General features: G+C 46.1%; 1 protein-coding gene across 4 annotated transcripts in view; it reads right to left on the bottom strand.

Annotated features, from left to right (window-relative positions):
- Positions 1–4,536: 4,536 nt before the first annotated feature.
- ATP2A2 (ATPase sarcoplasmic/endoplasmic reticulum Ca2+ transporting 2) overlaps positions 4,537–14,552 on the bottom strand; it is a 70,206-nt gene continuing 60,190 nt past the window's right edge. The window contains exons 15-22 of one of the 4 annotated variants that reach the window (XR_012518340.1): positions 13,450–13,670; positions 12,463–12,665; positions 10,974–11,059; positions 10,579–10,712; positions 9,838–9,955; positions 9,631–9,751; positions 8,161–8,554; positions 4,537–5,328 (exon numbers count right to left, since the gene is read on the bottom strand). Coding sequence is in view for 3 of the 4 variants with exons in the window: in XM_074402255.1 (XP_074258356.1) it covers positions 9,482–9,751; positions 9,838–9,955; positions 10,579–10,712; positions 10,974–11,059; positions 12,463–12,665; positions 13,450–13,670 (1,032 nt within the window). In the remaining variant the exon portion in view is untranslated. Of the gene's footprint in view, positions 5,329–6,023; positions 8,555–9,172; positions 9,752–9,837; positions 9,956–10,578; positions 10,713–10,973; positions 11,060–12,462; positions 12,666–13,449; positions 13,671–14,552 lie in introns of those variants that run through there. The other 3 variants (XM_003932258.4, XM_074402256.1, XM_074402255.1) reach the window with 3 other exon arrangements.

The raw sequence follows: 14,552 nt of genomic DNA on the forward strand, positions 1-14,552 counted from the left end.
TTACAGATGTGAGCCACTGCACCCAGCCCCATTCATTTTTACATTCTGATGATTATGCTTTTCTCACTTTGCTGGTTTGATGACCTCAACAGTTTTGAGGAGTACCAGTCAGGGATTTTTTGTTTAGGGATTGGTCAGGTGTTTTCTTGATGATCAGACTGATGTTGTGTATTATAGGAGAAAGACTACAGAGCTAAAACGCCGTTTTCATCACCTCAGATCAAGGGCCCATGCTTTCAAGATGACACCACCTGGCTGAGGTGGCATGTCAGGTCTCCATGGTGACAGGTGCTTTCCCATCCCCACTGTATGTACTCTTTGGAACACTGTGCAGCCCACAGAGGAGGCGAGGCTCCACCTCCTGAGGGCAGTGTCTATGTAAATTACTTGGAATTCTGCATGGAGGGTTTCTAGTCACCCCCATTTTTTGTTTGTTTTTGAGATGGAGTCTCTCTCTCTGTTGCCCAGGCTGGAGTGCAGTGGCATGATCTTGGCTCACTGCAACCTCTGCCTCCTGGGTTCAAGCGATTCTCCTGCCTCAGCCTCTTGAATAGCTGTGATTACAGGCATGTGCTACCATGCCTGGCTAATTTTTGTAGAGACAGGGTTTCAGCATGTTGGTCAGGCTGGCCTCAAACTCCTAACTTCGTGATCCGCCCACCTCGGCCTTCCAAAATGCTGGGATTACAGGCATGAGCCACAGCGCCCAGCCTAGTTACCCCCATTTATTTATGTAGCCATTTGTTTATGTCAGTGTGGACACGTGGATATTTATACTTCGGATTCTAGTCCAATTCTACTTTATTTTGCTGCTCACATTCTTTCGGCTTTGGCTGTTGTGACTTTCTCAGTTGGCTCCTGTGTCCCTTTCACATAACCACATCTTTGATTGTTGTTTTTGAGTCCTTCCTTCCTGGCAGGCACTTCAGTATTCTCCAGGCATGTGCTGTGCATTTTCTGCCCCATCTCTAGATAATCAGCCATTTCTCCAAGGACCCCTGATTTTTTTAAATTGGAGAATAGCATTAGAAACCTAACACTGGGAGCCAAGTGTGTTGACTGTCTTCTGAGCTGACAGGACAAGGAAATGCATGTATGTAGTGACCTGTGTATATACACATCATAATCAGCAGGTTTTTTTTTGTTGTTGTTTGTTTGTTTGTTTGAAACAGACTCTCACTGTCTCATGCAGGCTGGAGGGCAGTGGTGCAATCTTGGTTTCATTGCAACCTTGACCTTCTGGGTTCAGGTGATCCTCCTGCCTCAGCCTCCAGAGTACCTGGGACCACAAGCATGCATCGCCATGCCTGGCTAATTTTTAAATTTTTTGGTAGATATGGGGTCTCACTTGCCCAGGTTGGTCTTAAACTACTGGGCTCGTTATCCTTCTGCCTTGGCCTCCTAAAGTGCTGAGATTATAGGCGTGGGTCACTGTGACTCACCACTATTAGTATTTCTGTATGAAACCATCCGTACATATGAAGCTAAACATGACTTCATCCTGATATCGCCGGCCTTAATTCATTACCACATGGATTCTTCTAGCCTCCTCCCCTTGCTTATCTTAGCTTCTCCCCTTGCTTCCTCTGTTTCCTCCCACAGAGAGAAACCTGGCTTCCACCATATGCCATCTATATGCAGCATTTTGTTATTCTCAGCAACTGTCATTACTAGAAACTGTTAACTTCCTTCTGTTTTTTTAAAAAAATGATAGATTATCATGCAAACTGCTCTGTAATTGAATATTTCCCTGGGCAGACAACATATACCAGACATCATTCCTTGTTTGTACACACGTCTACCTTGTCTTTTTTTTTTTTTTTTTTTTTTTGAGATGGAGTCTCACTCTGTCTCCCGGTCTGGAGTGCAGTAGTGCAATCTCAGCTCACTGCAACCTCCACATCCTGGGTTCAAGCGATTCTCCTGCCTCAGCCTCCCGAGTAGTTGGGATTACAGGCGTATGTTACCATGCCTGGCTAACTTTTTTGGTATTTTTAGTAGAGATGGGGTTTCACCATGTTGGCCAGGCTGGTCTTGAACTCCGGACCTCCGGTGATCCAGCCACTTCGGCCTCCCAAAGTGCTGGGATTGTGGGTGTGAGCCACTGCGCCCAGTCTACCATTGCACAGTATTCCATGGTTTGAATGCTCTCTAGCTTATTCAATTCTTGCCTCTTGATGAACATCAGGTTATTTCCAGTCTTCTGCTACAACAGTGCAGTAGGGATTATACTTTTTTGAACATATGGGAGGATTTCAGGAAAGTGAAGTGCTTGATCAAAGGGTATAGATGTTTAAAAATCTGAGAGCTGTGTGTGGTGGCTTATGCCTGTAATCCCAGTGACTAGGGGAGCGGACACAGGAGGGTCACTCAAGGCTAGGAGTTCAAGACCAGCCTGGGCAAGTAGCAAGATCTCACTTCTACCAAAAATTGTAAAATTTGCCAGGTATGGTGGTGTGTACTTGTAGTCCTAGCTACTCAAGAGGCTGAGGCAGGAGGATCGCTTGAGTCCAGGAGGTTGAGGCTGCAGTGAGCCATAATGGCACCACCGCACTCCAGCCTGGGAGACAGAGAACCTGACACCTCTCACCCTCCCAAAATATGAAAAAAATCCGACATGCCAACAGGTATAATGAACACCTACATCTATACCTTCCAAATGTTACTGATAGGTAAAGCTCTACCTGCCCTTCCTCATCTCAGCCCCTCTCCCTCACTGAATTAACCACTATTGATTCAGGCTTTCACAGCCTTCTGGCTGATGTCCACAAACTCTTTACCAGTGTTTGGTACTAGTCCACGATAACGTACATTCTGATGTACACTTTCTCTCCTCAGCCAGCCTGGCCCGAGAGCCATGTTTAGAGGGTAAGAGGCAGTATTGTGCATATTGATATGTTGCTACACTTGGCTTCACTGTTGAGGATTTATCTAGGTTGATAATATAGTTCTAGCTTATTTCATAGTTGAGTATCATCTGAATGTGCTTGAATGTAGTCACCCATTTTCCTGCTGGTGGTTTTACTTTTCTCCAGAAACTCTCCTGTGGCTCTTCCCCATGGGTGAGATTTTGTAGGCCTATCTAGGAGTGGACCTGCGGGGTAGGTGGGTGCTGAGAGCACCTCTAGGCTCACGGATGGATTTTGGTCACTTCCTAGAGTGCATCCTTGCAAGCTGCTCCATCCTTGGTATCAGAAGACCCACTTCTTGGGATGTTACCTTGTGATTTTAATTTGCCGGTGGAGTTGAGCATCTTTTCACATGTATGAGTTACTCATTTTCTCCTGTTTATACCATTTAACCATTTTGTCTTTTGGGGTTGTTTTCCAAATACTGTTTTGGAATAGTCGCATTTTCCAAATATTTTGATTTGCCATTTATTGGATGTAAGTGACACAGCTTTATCTTTCTCAAGATGACCACCCACATCACAATCCAACCTTTATCTACTAAGCTTCACCACCACTCTTCTCAAATGATGGATTTGATTACTATAGCTTTAAGGTTTGGTGTGCTTCCTTGGTTATCTGCTTGATGTTAGGATCAGCCCAAGGCCACCACTGGTATTCTCATATATTGGTATGAACTACGTATCACTCCCATTCAGCTGTCAATTATGCCGGAATCATGAGACATTCCTATCTAGGAACAACATGTTTCCATTGATCCAGCATGACCCTTGGTTGCTTTTTGTTCATTCCAATTTCCTTCTTATGCCTGATTGCACTGACTGGCACCTCTAGAACCATGTTAAGTAGTGGGCAATGGTGGACTTGGAGTGCAACTCTCATGTGTTAACACTTTTGATTTCTCTTTGTTATAATAAGCGGTACATAGGAATAATTTTAGAAAATGGATGTTAAATTTTATCAAATTTTTTCTGCATTAGCAGAATTGATAGATTTTAAATAGATTTTAAAATTTATTTATAGAATCACCCTGCTATCCTTGTAACCTGGTATTTAAAAAAATGGTAAAAGAATCATCTTAGGGAGTTTGCAAAACCAAAAAGCCCAACCCTAAACCCATCACTGCCAAATAAACACTAACGAGCAAATGAATTCCAACAGCTTCAGTTCCAGTTCACCTCTCTGTTCTATACCTATCAACAACAGGGATGTAGAAATTCACATTTTGAATCTGAAGAGGGTAAACAGCATCTCTCCATGGCTAGTCTCCAAATCTTTTCAGGCTGCTAATGATGAGGGTGTGGAGCCTTGGCTTTCTTCACCACGCCAACAAGTGAGGCCTTGTGTGTGTGTTTCTCAAGACCGCACTGGTGACACACTCAGCTTCCCCATCCCTAAGGGGCAGAGTGCTAGGGTGGGCTTCACATGAGTGGACCTTCTACCAGTCAGCTTGTCTATTGTGAACTCAAGTCCAGGAGGTTCCTGTCCCGTCTAGTCACATGGCCACCCTCACCAGCCGGAGCCTCCCCTGCCTCCCTGTAGAGGAGCAGGCCTGGGTGTGGGGTGGAGGCCCTCGGTGCCTATCACTCCCCCTCCCACAGGAGAACAGTCACCAGGACACTGAGAATTTATCATAGAATAGATTTATTTACCTGAAACCATGTCTGTGCGACGCTCATTGTTACCAGCACAGAAAGAAACAAACTGATCTCTATTTACAGTCTAAAGTCAAACATGCGTTGTGATAAACTGACATTTAGCATTTTATTAAGATAAATGCATCACAATATTTGTATTGCACCAACATCTGTCTACTGCTTCTGATTTCATTAAGTCACATTTAATACAGTGCGAAAGAGCTGTCTGCACACTCAGAAAATAACTGAAAATGAACTGGAGGCCTACATTTTAACCAACACCTGTAGTGTTTTTAATGAATTTATAAATAAGCAAACTGTACAGGGCCAATTAAAAAGTAGCATGTTCCAATGTTACTGGAGAGGAATCTGGCTACTTAAAACTGAAGGCATGCATTACAATTGAATACTGTACATTTATATAAGCTATGACATTTTGCAGAGAAACGTGGCGACTTGGCTGACGGCTTCTAAGTTCTTGGATAAGGTTTCAGAGCCTCATTCTTCTTGCAGCAAAGAAACCAAACTTCTCTGGAGAGCCTTTCTGATTAAGCTAAATTGTACATTTGTAATTATTATTTTGATTTAAAAGCTAACAACCCCATTGGTAATACACATTTCCTCTACATAACACACAGTGAGTTGGGAACTTTTACTTTTCTTTTTCCCCAACATCAATCATGCAGAGGGTTGGTAGATGTGTTGCTAAAAACGCACATGCACGCAACCGAACACCCTTACATTTCTGCAAAATGGTTTAGGAAGCGGTTACTCCAGTATTGCTGAAAAGGAAAGAGAGAGGAAATCAGCTTCATGAAATACAGAGAGGAAATGTTAGAATAGCTATTTAAATAGATGAAGATCGACAGCGACAGATGAAAAGGAACATTCAGCTCGATCTTTTCAAAGTTGCAAGACCAGCATTTCTGATTTACTGTCCCTGAGGCGCCGCCCACACAGGGTAGCATCTAGAAGCACTGGCTCAGTGACACAGACTCCTGGTGTCGTCTGGCTACAGAATAAAGGTTCTGGATGAAAACCCCACAAGGCAGACACAATCACTGCAGGTGTGAAAGCAGCGAGACAGGCAAGAGGACAAGGTCTTGATTAGTGGCGGGAGGGTGAGGTTGATGGAGAAGTGAGCAGCCCTGCAGCAGCACAGCCTTCCTGCTCCTGCCCTGTCTGTGGGCACCTTGGCCTCTAGCCCTTGGACTGCTCTGCCCTGCCCTGGAGGGGAAACTCTGGTCCTGGGGCAGCTCCTTCCTTTCAGTGTCCTCAGTAAAGGAAAGGCTGAAGCCTACTCTTCTCGCTAACTGCAGGGGGTGTTTGGACAATTCGGTGGTTAGTCACAGGGCAACTGCTGCCTCCTTGCTCACAGGCACTACAGATGTGGTATGCTCTGGCCCTGGGCAGTGGCTAGGTGCCTGGTAGACACTAAGCTAATGCTTGTGGTTGCCGGTCTTTTTATTTAAAAAAAAAAAAAAAAAAAAAAAATTATATTTAAGATAGGGTTTCACCATGTTGGTCAGGCTGGTCTTGAACTTCTGACCTCAGGTGATCCGCCCACCTTGGCCTCCAAAGTGCTTGGATTACAGGTGTGAGCCACTATGCCCGGCTGGTCTCGGGTCTTCTGAGGTCTGCCTGCCTCACTCAGGACTGAGAAGGCTCCAGCCCGAGGGGATGAGGGAGCAGCTGTTGTAAGGGAGGTCGCTGAGATGCCCTGCTTGCCTGGGAGCTCATGGAGCTCAAGGGACAGCTTCTTCCAGAATGGATCATCTGCATTTTGCAGAGTGAGCAACTATAGTGGTGTCCCAGTTAGGGTATGTGTGAGGTTTTGGTCTTCTGGACAAAACTCAAAGAGGCCGAGGGAGGCATAGGGCGGCAACAAGTGATACTGATGGCTGGACCTTCAGTCACCTGCCCATCAAGAAAGAATGTGGAGTTGAGTTTCAGACAAGAGCTGCCTGACAGCAGGCACACTGTAGCGGGGGGAGGTGCTGAGCAGCTACTGCCTCACTACTGGGTAGGGGCCTGAGGCCAGGGATGCACCAAGACCATGGTGCTGGATCCGGTCCTTACAGGTTGACTTAGGAGGAGGAGATGCTGAGATATTTTCACCTGGCAAAGCTTTCAGTGGAATGGACCAAGGGTCCCTGCTCAAAGCAGCAGTCGGCCTAACCCGCTTCCAGCTGCCTGGGACAAAGGAAGGTGGGTCCCTCTAATGGCCTCCTCTGTGGGCTGGAGGGGTTGGAAGCTGAGAAACCATGAGGCTGGCCAGGGGCCGTGCGTGTGCCTCCCACAGCAGGCCACACTACACTACATTTTTGTAAAAGCCGCTAGGTCAAGGAACTGCATCACGAAAAGCTGACTGTGAGTTTTGTTTGCACTCAACGGTAATAGTGCAGTAGTCAGTTTGCAGCCCGGAGATGCACTCCTTGAACCTGGTCCATTCAATCCATTTCTAGTTATACCTCACAATGCTCAAACTGGCAAAACCTACCCCCTGCCCCAAATGTTCCCTGCTGGGCAAAGCAGCCTCCCTTCCCAAGAGCCACAGCTGCCTACCAGCAGCCCTGGAGGCCTCAGTGAGCTTTTTTTCTTTTTTTTTTTTTGAGACAGAAAGGGCCTTACTCTGTCAGTCACCCAGGCTGGCCTCCAATACCTGGGCTCAAGCAATCCTTCCGCTTTGGCCTTCAGAGGCCACTGTACCCAGCCATGGACTGTACTTTTAGTTGGTCTCCAGGTTCCATCTCCATGCCTTGGACCTCTGAACTCAGCAGCAGCTTGTCCTGCTTGATGTCTCCTAATCCTCCCCAAACTCTAATAATCTGCATTACATCTACTGGCCATCCCAGTAACTAGAGCCTAAGTACATTTTTGAGAATATAGTTGAGGCCTCACACCCTGGCTAAGGAGTAAGCTGGTTTTTGGGCTGTCCAGAGCCATGTCCTACTAACTGTGCTTTAACATCCCCTGCAGAGGTTAAGTCTTAGTCACAAAGGACAAGACCCAGCAAGGGGGAGAAAGGATGGCCTATTTAAGATGAACCTATTGATGGCCCCGAGTTCACTGGTTTTAGCTTTTTTTTTTTTTTTAAAAGACGGGATTTCACCATGTTGGTCAGGCTAGTCTTGAACTCCCGACCTCAGATGATCCGCCCGCCTTGGCCTCCAAAGTGCTTGGATTACAGGCGTGAGCCACCACGCCCAGCGGTTTTAGCTTTTTAATGAACAAGTAGCAGTGTTGTGGGATGATTCCTGGAAGCTGCGAACCCTCATTTTAGCACTAGAGGCTGCACAGCTCTTTCAGCCTGTTGGTCTGGCTGAAAAACCCCTCTCCCTACTCTGGCTTTTGTCTGGCTTGGGCCCTCCCGGTCATCTCGTGGAGCCACTGTCTAGGCAGTCTATGGAAGCCACAACACCAGCCAGCTTATGCCGTGCTTGGGTCACAAAGCAGGCGCTACAGGCAACCCTGCTGCTTGCAGGGCATCAGGGAGCACAGCAGCGTCTGACATGGGGGCAGTTTATTCATTAGTGACATACAGTTATCTCACTTGGTGGCAGTCAGTCACTTTTAGGCTAAAGGATCCAAATCCCAGGGAAGAAAATACTCACATTAGTTGATGGATGTTGGAAGGCATTGGAGGAAAACACCACAGTTAGGACTGTTAATGACTTACACACTGTTGGTGAGACTCATCTTGAACATGCGCAAACATTGATCGTAGTAACGGTGGTGGTGGTTAGTGCCACATTCAAATAAAAATAGTTCTATACAATATGTTCATTTGGTCATGTGCTATTTACAGATTTTACAAAACACACACATACACACGCACACTTGCCCTTATGTTCTCTACACCAGGCCAGCAGAAACTTGCATAAAATGTACATCACAGATAACAATTAGTGCCTGTACATTAAGAATACAATTCCTATGACTACCTACGCAGCAGAGCAGGAGCCTTCTTCCCTCAAGCAGAGTACAACTAAAGTTCTGAGCTAAGAACTGGAGAGAAAGTTGGACATGTCTGTTAGTCCCAGGTAGGCCACTTAAGAGTTAAAAACAAGACAGTTATTTTTCTCTGTCCATTTAAAATGTTTTATTTTTCTTTTTAAACTAGATCGTGACGTGCCACTGAAATAGGCAATGTTGGCAAAACAATGTCTGTTACAATAAAATACATTAGACATTTAAATAAATAACCTTAAAAACTATGTGAAGGGACATAAACCCGGTTGATTGACTCTGGAACGATGTTTTCTGCACAAGCGAGTACAGGCATACCTCTCGTTAAAACTGATGTAAACAGAACGAACCATCGCAATCCTACAGAAGAAGTCAAGCGAGGCAGGGGTGAGGTGGGGAGGGGGTGGTGAATGGAGGCCAAAGTGGGTGAGGGGAAGTAGCAAACCAAAACAATACTGACTGAGGTAGCAGGACTCTGCTCAGTGCAGAAAAATTGGCTTATGAATAAAAATTAGACTGTGATATCAAATTAAATCCAGATCATCATGCAAAAGACACAATACATGCTATTTAGTTTTAGAAAAAAACCACACACATTCATTTCATTTCCTAAAATCTGCTGCCAATTAATTTGCTGACAATGTCTGCTGGCTCAACTATTTTTTTTTTTTTATACAAGGATGAGTATTAAACAGAACACTGTACATGCTTTTTCATCTACAAAAAAATATTTGCATAAAATAGTGTTAGTTCTCTGTACATGTCAATGGACACTTTAATTATGTGTATAAAAAAGGAAAATCTTGCCCCACTGGAGTCAGAAAAAGCAAAACAAAAATCTAGAGTATGAAACCTCCATCACCAGCCAGTATGTTCATGTGAAAATTCAGCAGAAATAGACAGTTGCTTTAAACAATAAAAAATTAATTGATTAAGTTAAACATCTTCTTTATGGAAAACTGTCAGTCAAGACCAGAACATATCACTAAAGTTAGTGTCTGTGCTATAGACCCAGATCACCAGGGGCATTATGAGCAGCACAAACGGCCAGGAAATCCCATCGGTGCATGCCGAGAACGAGCAGGATTTGGTGGCAGGCTGCACACACTCTTTACCAGGTTCCAGGTAGTTGCGGGCCACAAACTTGAGTGTCTCATCCATGAGAATCACAGGCAAGGAGATTTTCAGCACCATCAGCCACTGGGTCACATTCAGCGGTGTGATCTGGAAGATGAGCTGACGCACAGAGAAGGCATGTCACGCCTCCAGCCTCCCCAGGAAGGAGGCGGCCGGTCCCCAGCCCAAGCCCCCCAATCACTTACTGGCAAGGGTTCGACATAGAGGATCAGGAAGTGAAGTGACATGGACAGGCAGATGGAGCCCACGAGCCAGATGTTCTCCCAGGGAGGCATCCTCAGCAATGACTGGTTTTCGGACAAGCTGCAGAGCAAGGAGAGGTGGGGGAATGCACCCCCAAGGCAAGCACGTGTCACAGTGGCAGTAAGACACTGTTGGACTACACTTCAGTAAAGCAGCTGTTAACCTGGCACTGTCCGCTGAGCTCACTCACTCCACCAACTTTCTATGGTGGCAAAGTTGAAGAAGAGAATGTCCCAATGTAGGACAAACTGAGTTTGACATCTACGTTTTGGCACAGCAGAACCCATCTCAGTGTGTTCAAAGCTGCTCCCAATTGCCCTGAACACTTGGGCTACTTACAAATTTCCATTTTTGTCACAGGCTTAATTGGATAGTACCATTTGTCTGTGTGAAGGGGTGAGGTTCCTTCCCTGTGGGTGCTGGCATACAGGGCTACCAATGTTCCTATTTTTGGACTGCACGGTTTCTTTTAAGGAAGAGCTCCTAAGAAACACAGGGCTAAGTACTCCCACTACTTCCTGGAGGTGACGACAGCTTATGCTTTTAATACTGGTGTTGCCTGTTCTTTCTTTTTGGAAGGGAAGAACTGTCCTGTGATCCTCAATCAACCGTGACTACACACAATTTCCTGGTGCCCTGGCCGTTGGCACGCTCGCCCCAGCCTGCTGTGAAGGTGCACTAACCTGTTGAGGGCGTTACACATTTCTATGGTTACTAGAACAGAGAGCGCCATTGTCATCGGGTATGGGGATTCAAAGATTGCACAATCCACGCCTTCAAAATCCGGGTTATCCTCTTTACACTGTAGGAAATGACTCTGCAACAAAAATCCAATCAAATGCCTATCAGCCCAGTATATTTTTCAAGTCCAGGCACCAACTCCATACCAAGACTAGCACAGACCAGCCCAAGAGAACAGCCAGCCAATTGACTAAGCCCTGGTCACTTAGAATCATCTTAGATGTAACTGCTTATCATTTGAGCCTTAAGATGATTTGATAGACACCCAAACCACAGAAAGGTCAAGGCCTCACAACACTTCTCATGTAAGGAACAAAAAAGAAAGGTGGCTGAGTACCAGCTGGTAGAAGGACACTCTCGGACCGCCATCAGCAGCAATGAACCACCATGCAGCAGCACCCACGGTAGCAGCGCCGACGTAACCTGGGAACAAACACGATGCTGAGGCACTTGCCTCTGCCACTGCAGGGCTCACTGCCACCAAGGCCACACAGGCCAATCCACACAAGGATGAAGATCAAAGATATGGGATGGTAATAACAATAACCAGAGTCTGTGGTGCTACCAGCAAACTGCTCATGCCTGGTAGCCAGAGCAACTAGAGCCTGGTTTCTGAAGGACAGGGATATTTCTGGTACAGAAGAACTGGGTAATTTTTCCTCTAGAATGTGTGAGAAAAAGCAACTGCTGAATCTTGTGCCAACCTTTACCCTGGCTGTGCCTTCTCCCCTGAGGGAAGAGTACTTCAAGGCTGCAAGTGTATATCCTCCAATGTAAGTCTAGATTACGCCATGACTTCTGGGCAAACTAATGCTGCCTAGTTGTACACGGATTTATTTGCTCCATTAAAGGCCCAGCAGCAGCTTTCTAGGGAAATGCCATTAGGAGCTAGGGTGGAACACTGAGCAGCATGGCCCTGGCCTCAGCAGCTCCTGGGATTCCCCCCGACATTAGCTTTCAGTTCAGGAAGTTTATTGCAAAGCAGCAGCTAGGTGCAGCAGAGAATACACAGAATTCAGATGAGGTGAATATCCCCATGTGGTAGCATCAAAAATGACAAGTGCATATACCCACTAACCCAATAATTACAATGAAGCACAAAGACCCCTGGCTGCAAGGATGAGGCACTACGCCTGTCAGGATATGGAAGGTTCTGACAAGCAGGAAGAGGTCGAGACAAGGTCATGCAGTGTGCACAGCATGCCGCAATCTCTCCGGAAGGGCACAGGGTGCATGAGCTCCTCGACACCAGAGGGAAGTGACTGGCCCAAAACCTTTCCACTTTATGCCATAGTGTGCTTTTTGAATTTTAAGTTGTGTGAATATATTATGAAAACACAACGTCTTCCTATGGGATTCCAGGGAAGTGATTTCGCCTCACTTTCTGAATCTTGAATTTGATTGGACTGGAACCGGCACACGGCGGAGGAAGATGATGGCTACAGAGATGATTTATGTACAACAGGGCCTAGCCACTGCACAATCCTTCTCTTGCTTATGGAAACAGGGACTACATTTTAGAAGGCAGAAGCCAGCCTGAGTCATCCTTATCCCTTTGCACACGGGGCTAAATCTGAAAACCCTGATGTTTAACTGGTCATTCACAAAAGCCCAAGTAAGGGCAAGATGCTAAAACTGGAACTAACTGTGAAAGGACTTTAGTAAATTGGGTGTATAGTTCATCAGACTGTAAGAGGGCATCCTCCGTCTTTTGCTACCCTATATGGGGACAGAAGAAAAAATATGCTTTTAAGAGACGAGTTTACAAAATTTCAGCTCACAAACATTTTGTTTAAAAATCAGCAATACAAATAAACTGTACTCACAGCCAATAGCCAAGTAACGGAAAAAGAGCCACCCGCTGATCAACGGTTCCTTTGGGTTCCGGGGAGGTTTATTCATGATGTCCAGGTCAGGAGGGTTGAACCCCAGTGCAGTGGCAGGGAGGCCATCTGTCACCAGATTGACCCAGAGCAGCTGGACAGGAATCAAAGCCTCAGGAAATCCAAGGGCTGCTGTCAGGAAAATACTGTTTCCAATCAAGGAAAGAAGACACAGAGAGCCCAAATGATTTCTAGCTACTATTTAAAGAGCATCATCACCCTTCCTCCTCCATCAAAATAAATGGCAATAATCACTAACTTGGGCAATGAGTAAAAACACTTATACCCAATTTTGAATTAAGGTTGCTTTTTCCTAGTTTATTACTTAAATTCAGCTGACTGAGGTCGGGTGTGGTGGCTCATGCCTATAATTTCAGCACTTTGGGAGGCCAAGGTGGGTGGACTGCCTGCACTCAGGAGTTCGAGACCAGCCAGGACAACATGGCGAAACCTCATTTCTACTAAAACACAAAAAAGTAGCCAGGCATGATGGCGCATGCCTGTAATCCCAGCTACTTGGGAGGCTTGAACCCAGGAGGTGGAGGTTGCAGTGACTGAGCTTGTGCCACTGCCTGCAGCCTGGGTGACAGCGAGACTGTCCCCAAAAATATTAACAATAAAAACAATTAAGCTGACTGAGATAAAGCCAACTTTTGGAGGGTAAGAATTTCACGTGTAACTCCTTGGTTAATTTAGGCTCAGTTTCACGTTAAAGAGGATTCTTTGTGCACAAGGGGCAGCTGCAGACAGCCCTCCCGAGGGACGAAGCAGCACGGCTTCTACAAGGTATTTCTGTCTTGCCCACTCCCCACTTCCAACTTAGGCACAAAGACCAAAGCTGCTGCAAACTGGAGCACAAAGTAGGAGAACTGAGCTCCATGACCCATTAGATAAAAGCATACAGCAAGTGATGCTATCACAGAGACCTACCAGACAACTTCCCCCACGTTGGACGAGATTAGGTAGCGGATGAACTGCTTCATGTTGTTGTAGATTGCCCGCCCCTCCTCGACAGCAGCCACGATGGTGGAGAAGTTGTCATCCGCCAGGACCATCTCAGAGGCAGTTTTAGCCACTGCAGTGCCAGAGCCCATGGCAATGCCAATCTCGGCTTTCTTCAGAGCAGGAGCATCATTCACGCCATCACCAGTCTAAAAGGGAAAGCAATGGTTGGGTCAGCCAACAGGCATGCCACGTTCACAACCCTGAGCAAAGGCTCACTGAATGGAAAGCAGGAGGAAAACAAACAGAGCTGTCGGTCTCTCGGCAAACAGTCATAAAACTGTTTCCTAAGCTGGTGTCGTAAAACACATGATACCTAGGAAATGTAAAATCACCAAGTGAGTTTCCCCAAGTGGACAAAGGGGACTTCAAAATTATCTGTGTCTCTTGCTAAAACAAAAACACAACCTAGGCAGCAGTCAAGAGGAAGTGCTTGTATCCACATGGATAAATTTCAAGCAGAAAGGTGCAGATTCCAAAAATACGTATATTTTATTTTTTGAGATGGAATCTGTCAACCAGGCTGGAGTGCGGTCTCGGCTCATTGCAACCTCCGCCCCCGGGTTCAAGCGATTCTCCTGCCTCAGCCTCCCAAGTAGCTGGGACTACAGGTTTGTGTTACCATACCCAGCTCATTTTTTTTTGTATTTTTAGTACAGAAGGAGTTTCACCACGTTAGGATGGTTTGATCTCCTGACCTCATGATCTAGCCACCTCTGCCTCCCAAAGTGCTGGGATTACAGGTGTGAACCGCTGAGCCCAGCTGTAAGATTTTTTTTCTTTTTTTTAGATGGGAGTTTTTTTGCTCTTGTTACCCAGGCTGGAGTGCAATGGCGCGGTCTCAGCTCACCGCAACCTCCGCCTCCTGGGTTCAGGCAATTCTCCTGCCTCAGCCTCCTGAGTAGCTGGGATTACAGGCACGTGCCACCATGCCCAGCTAATTTTTTGTATTTTTAGTAGAGATGGGGTTTCACCATGTTGACCAGGATGGTCTCGATCTCTTGACCTCGTGATCCACCCGCCTCGGCCTC

The sequence above is a fragment of the Saimiri boliviensis genome, chromosome 7 (assembly GCF_048565385.1).
Source record: "Saimiri boliviensis isolate mSaiBol1 chromosome 7, mSaiBol1.pri, whole genome shotgun sequence".
NCBI classification, from domain to species: Eukaryota; Metazoa; Chordata; class Mammalia; order Primates; family Cebidae; genus Saimiri; species Saimiri boliviensis.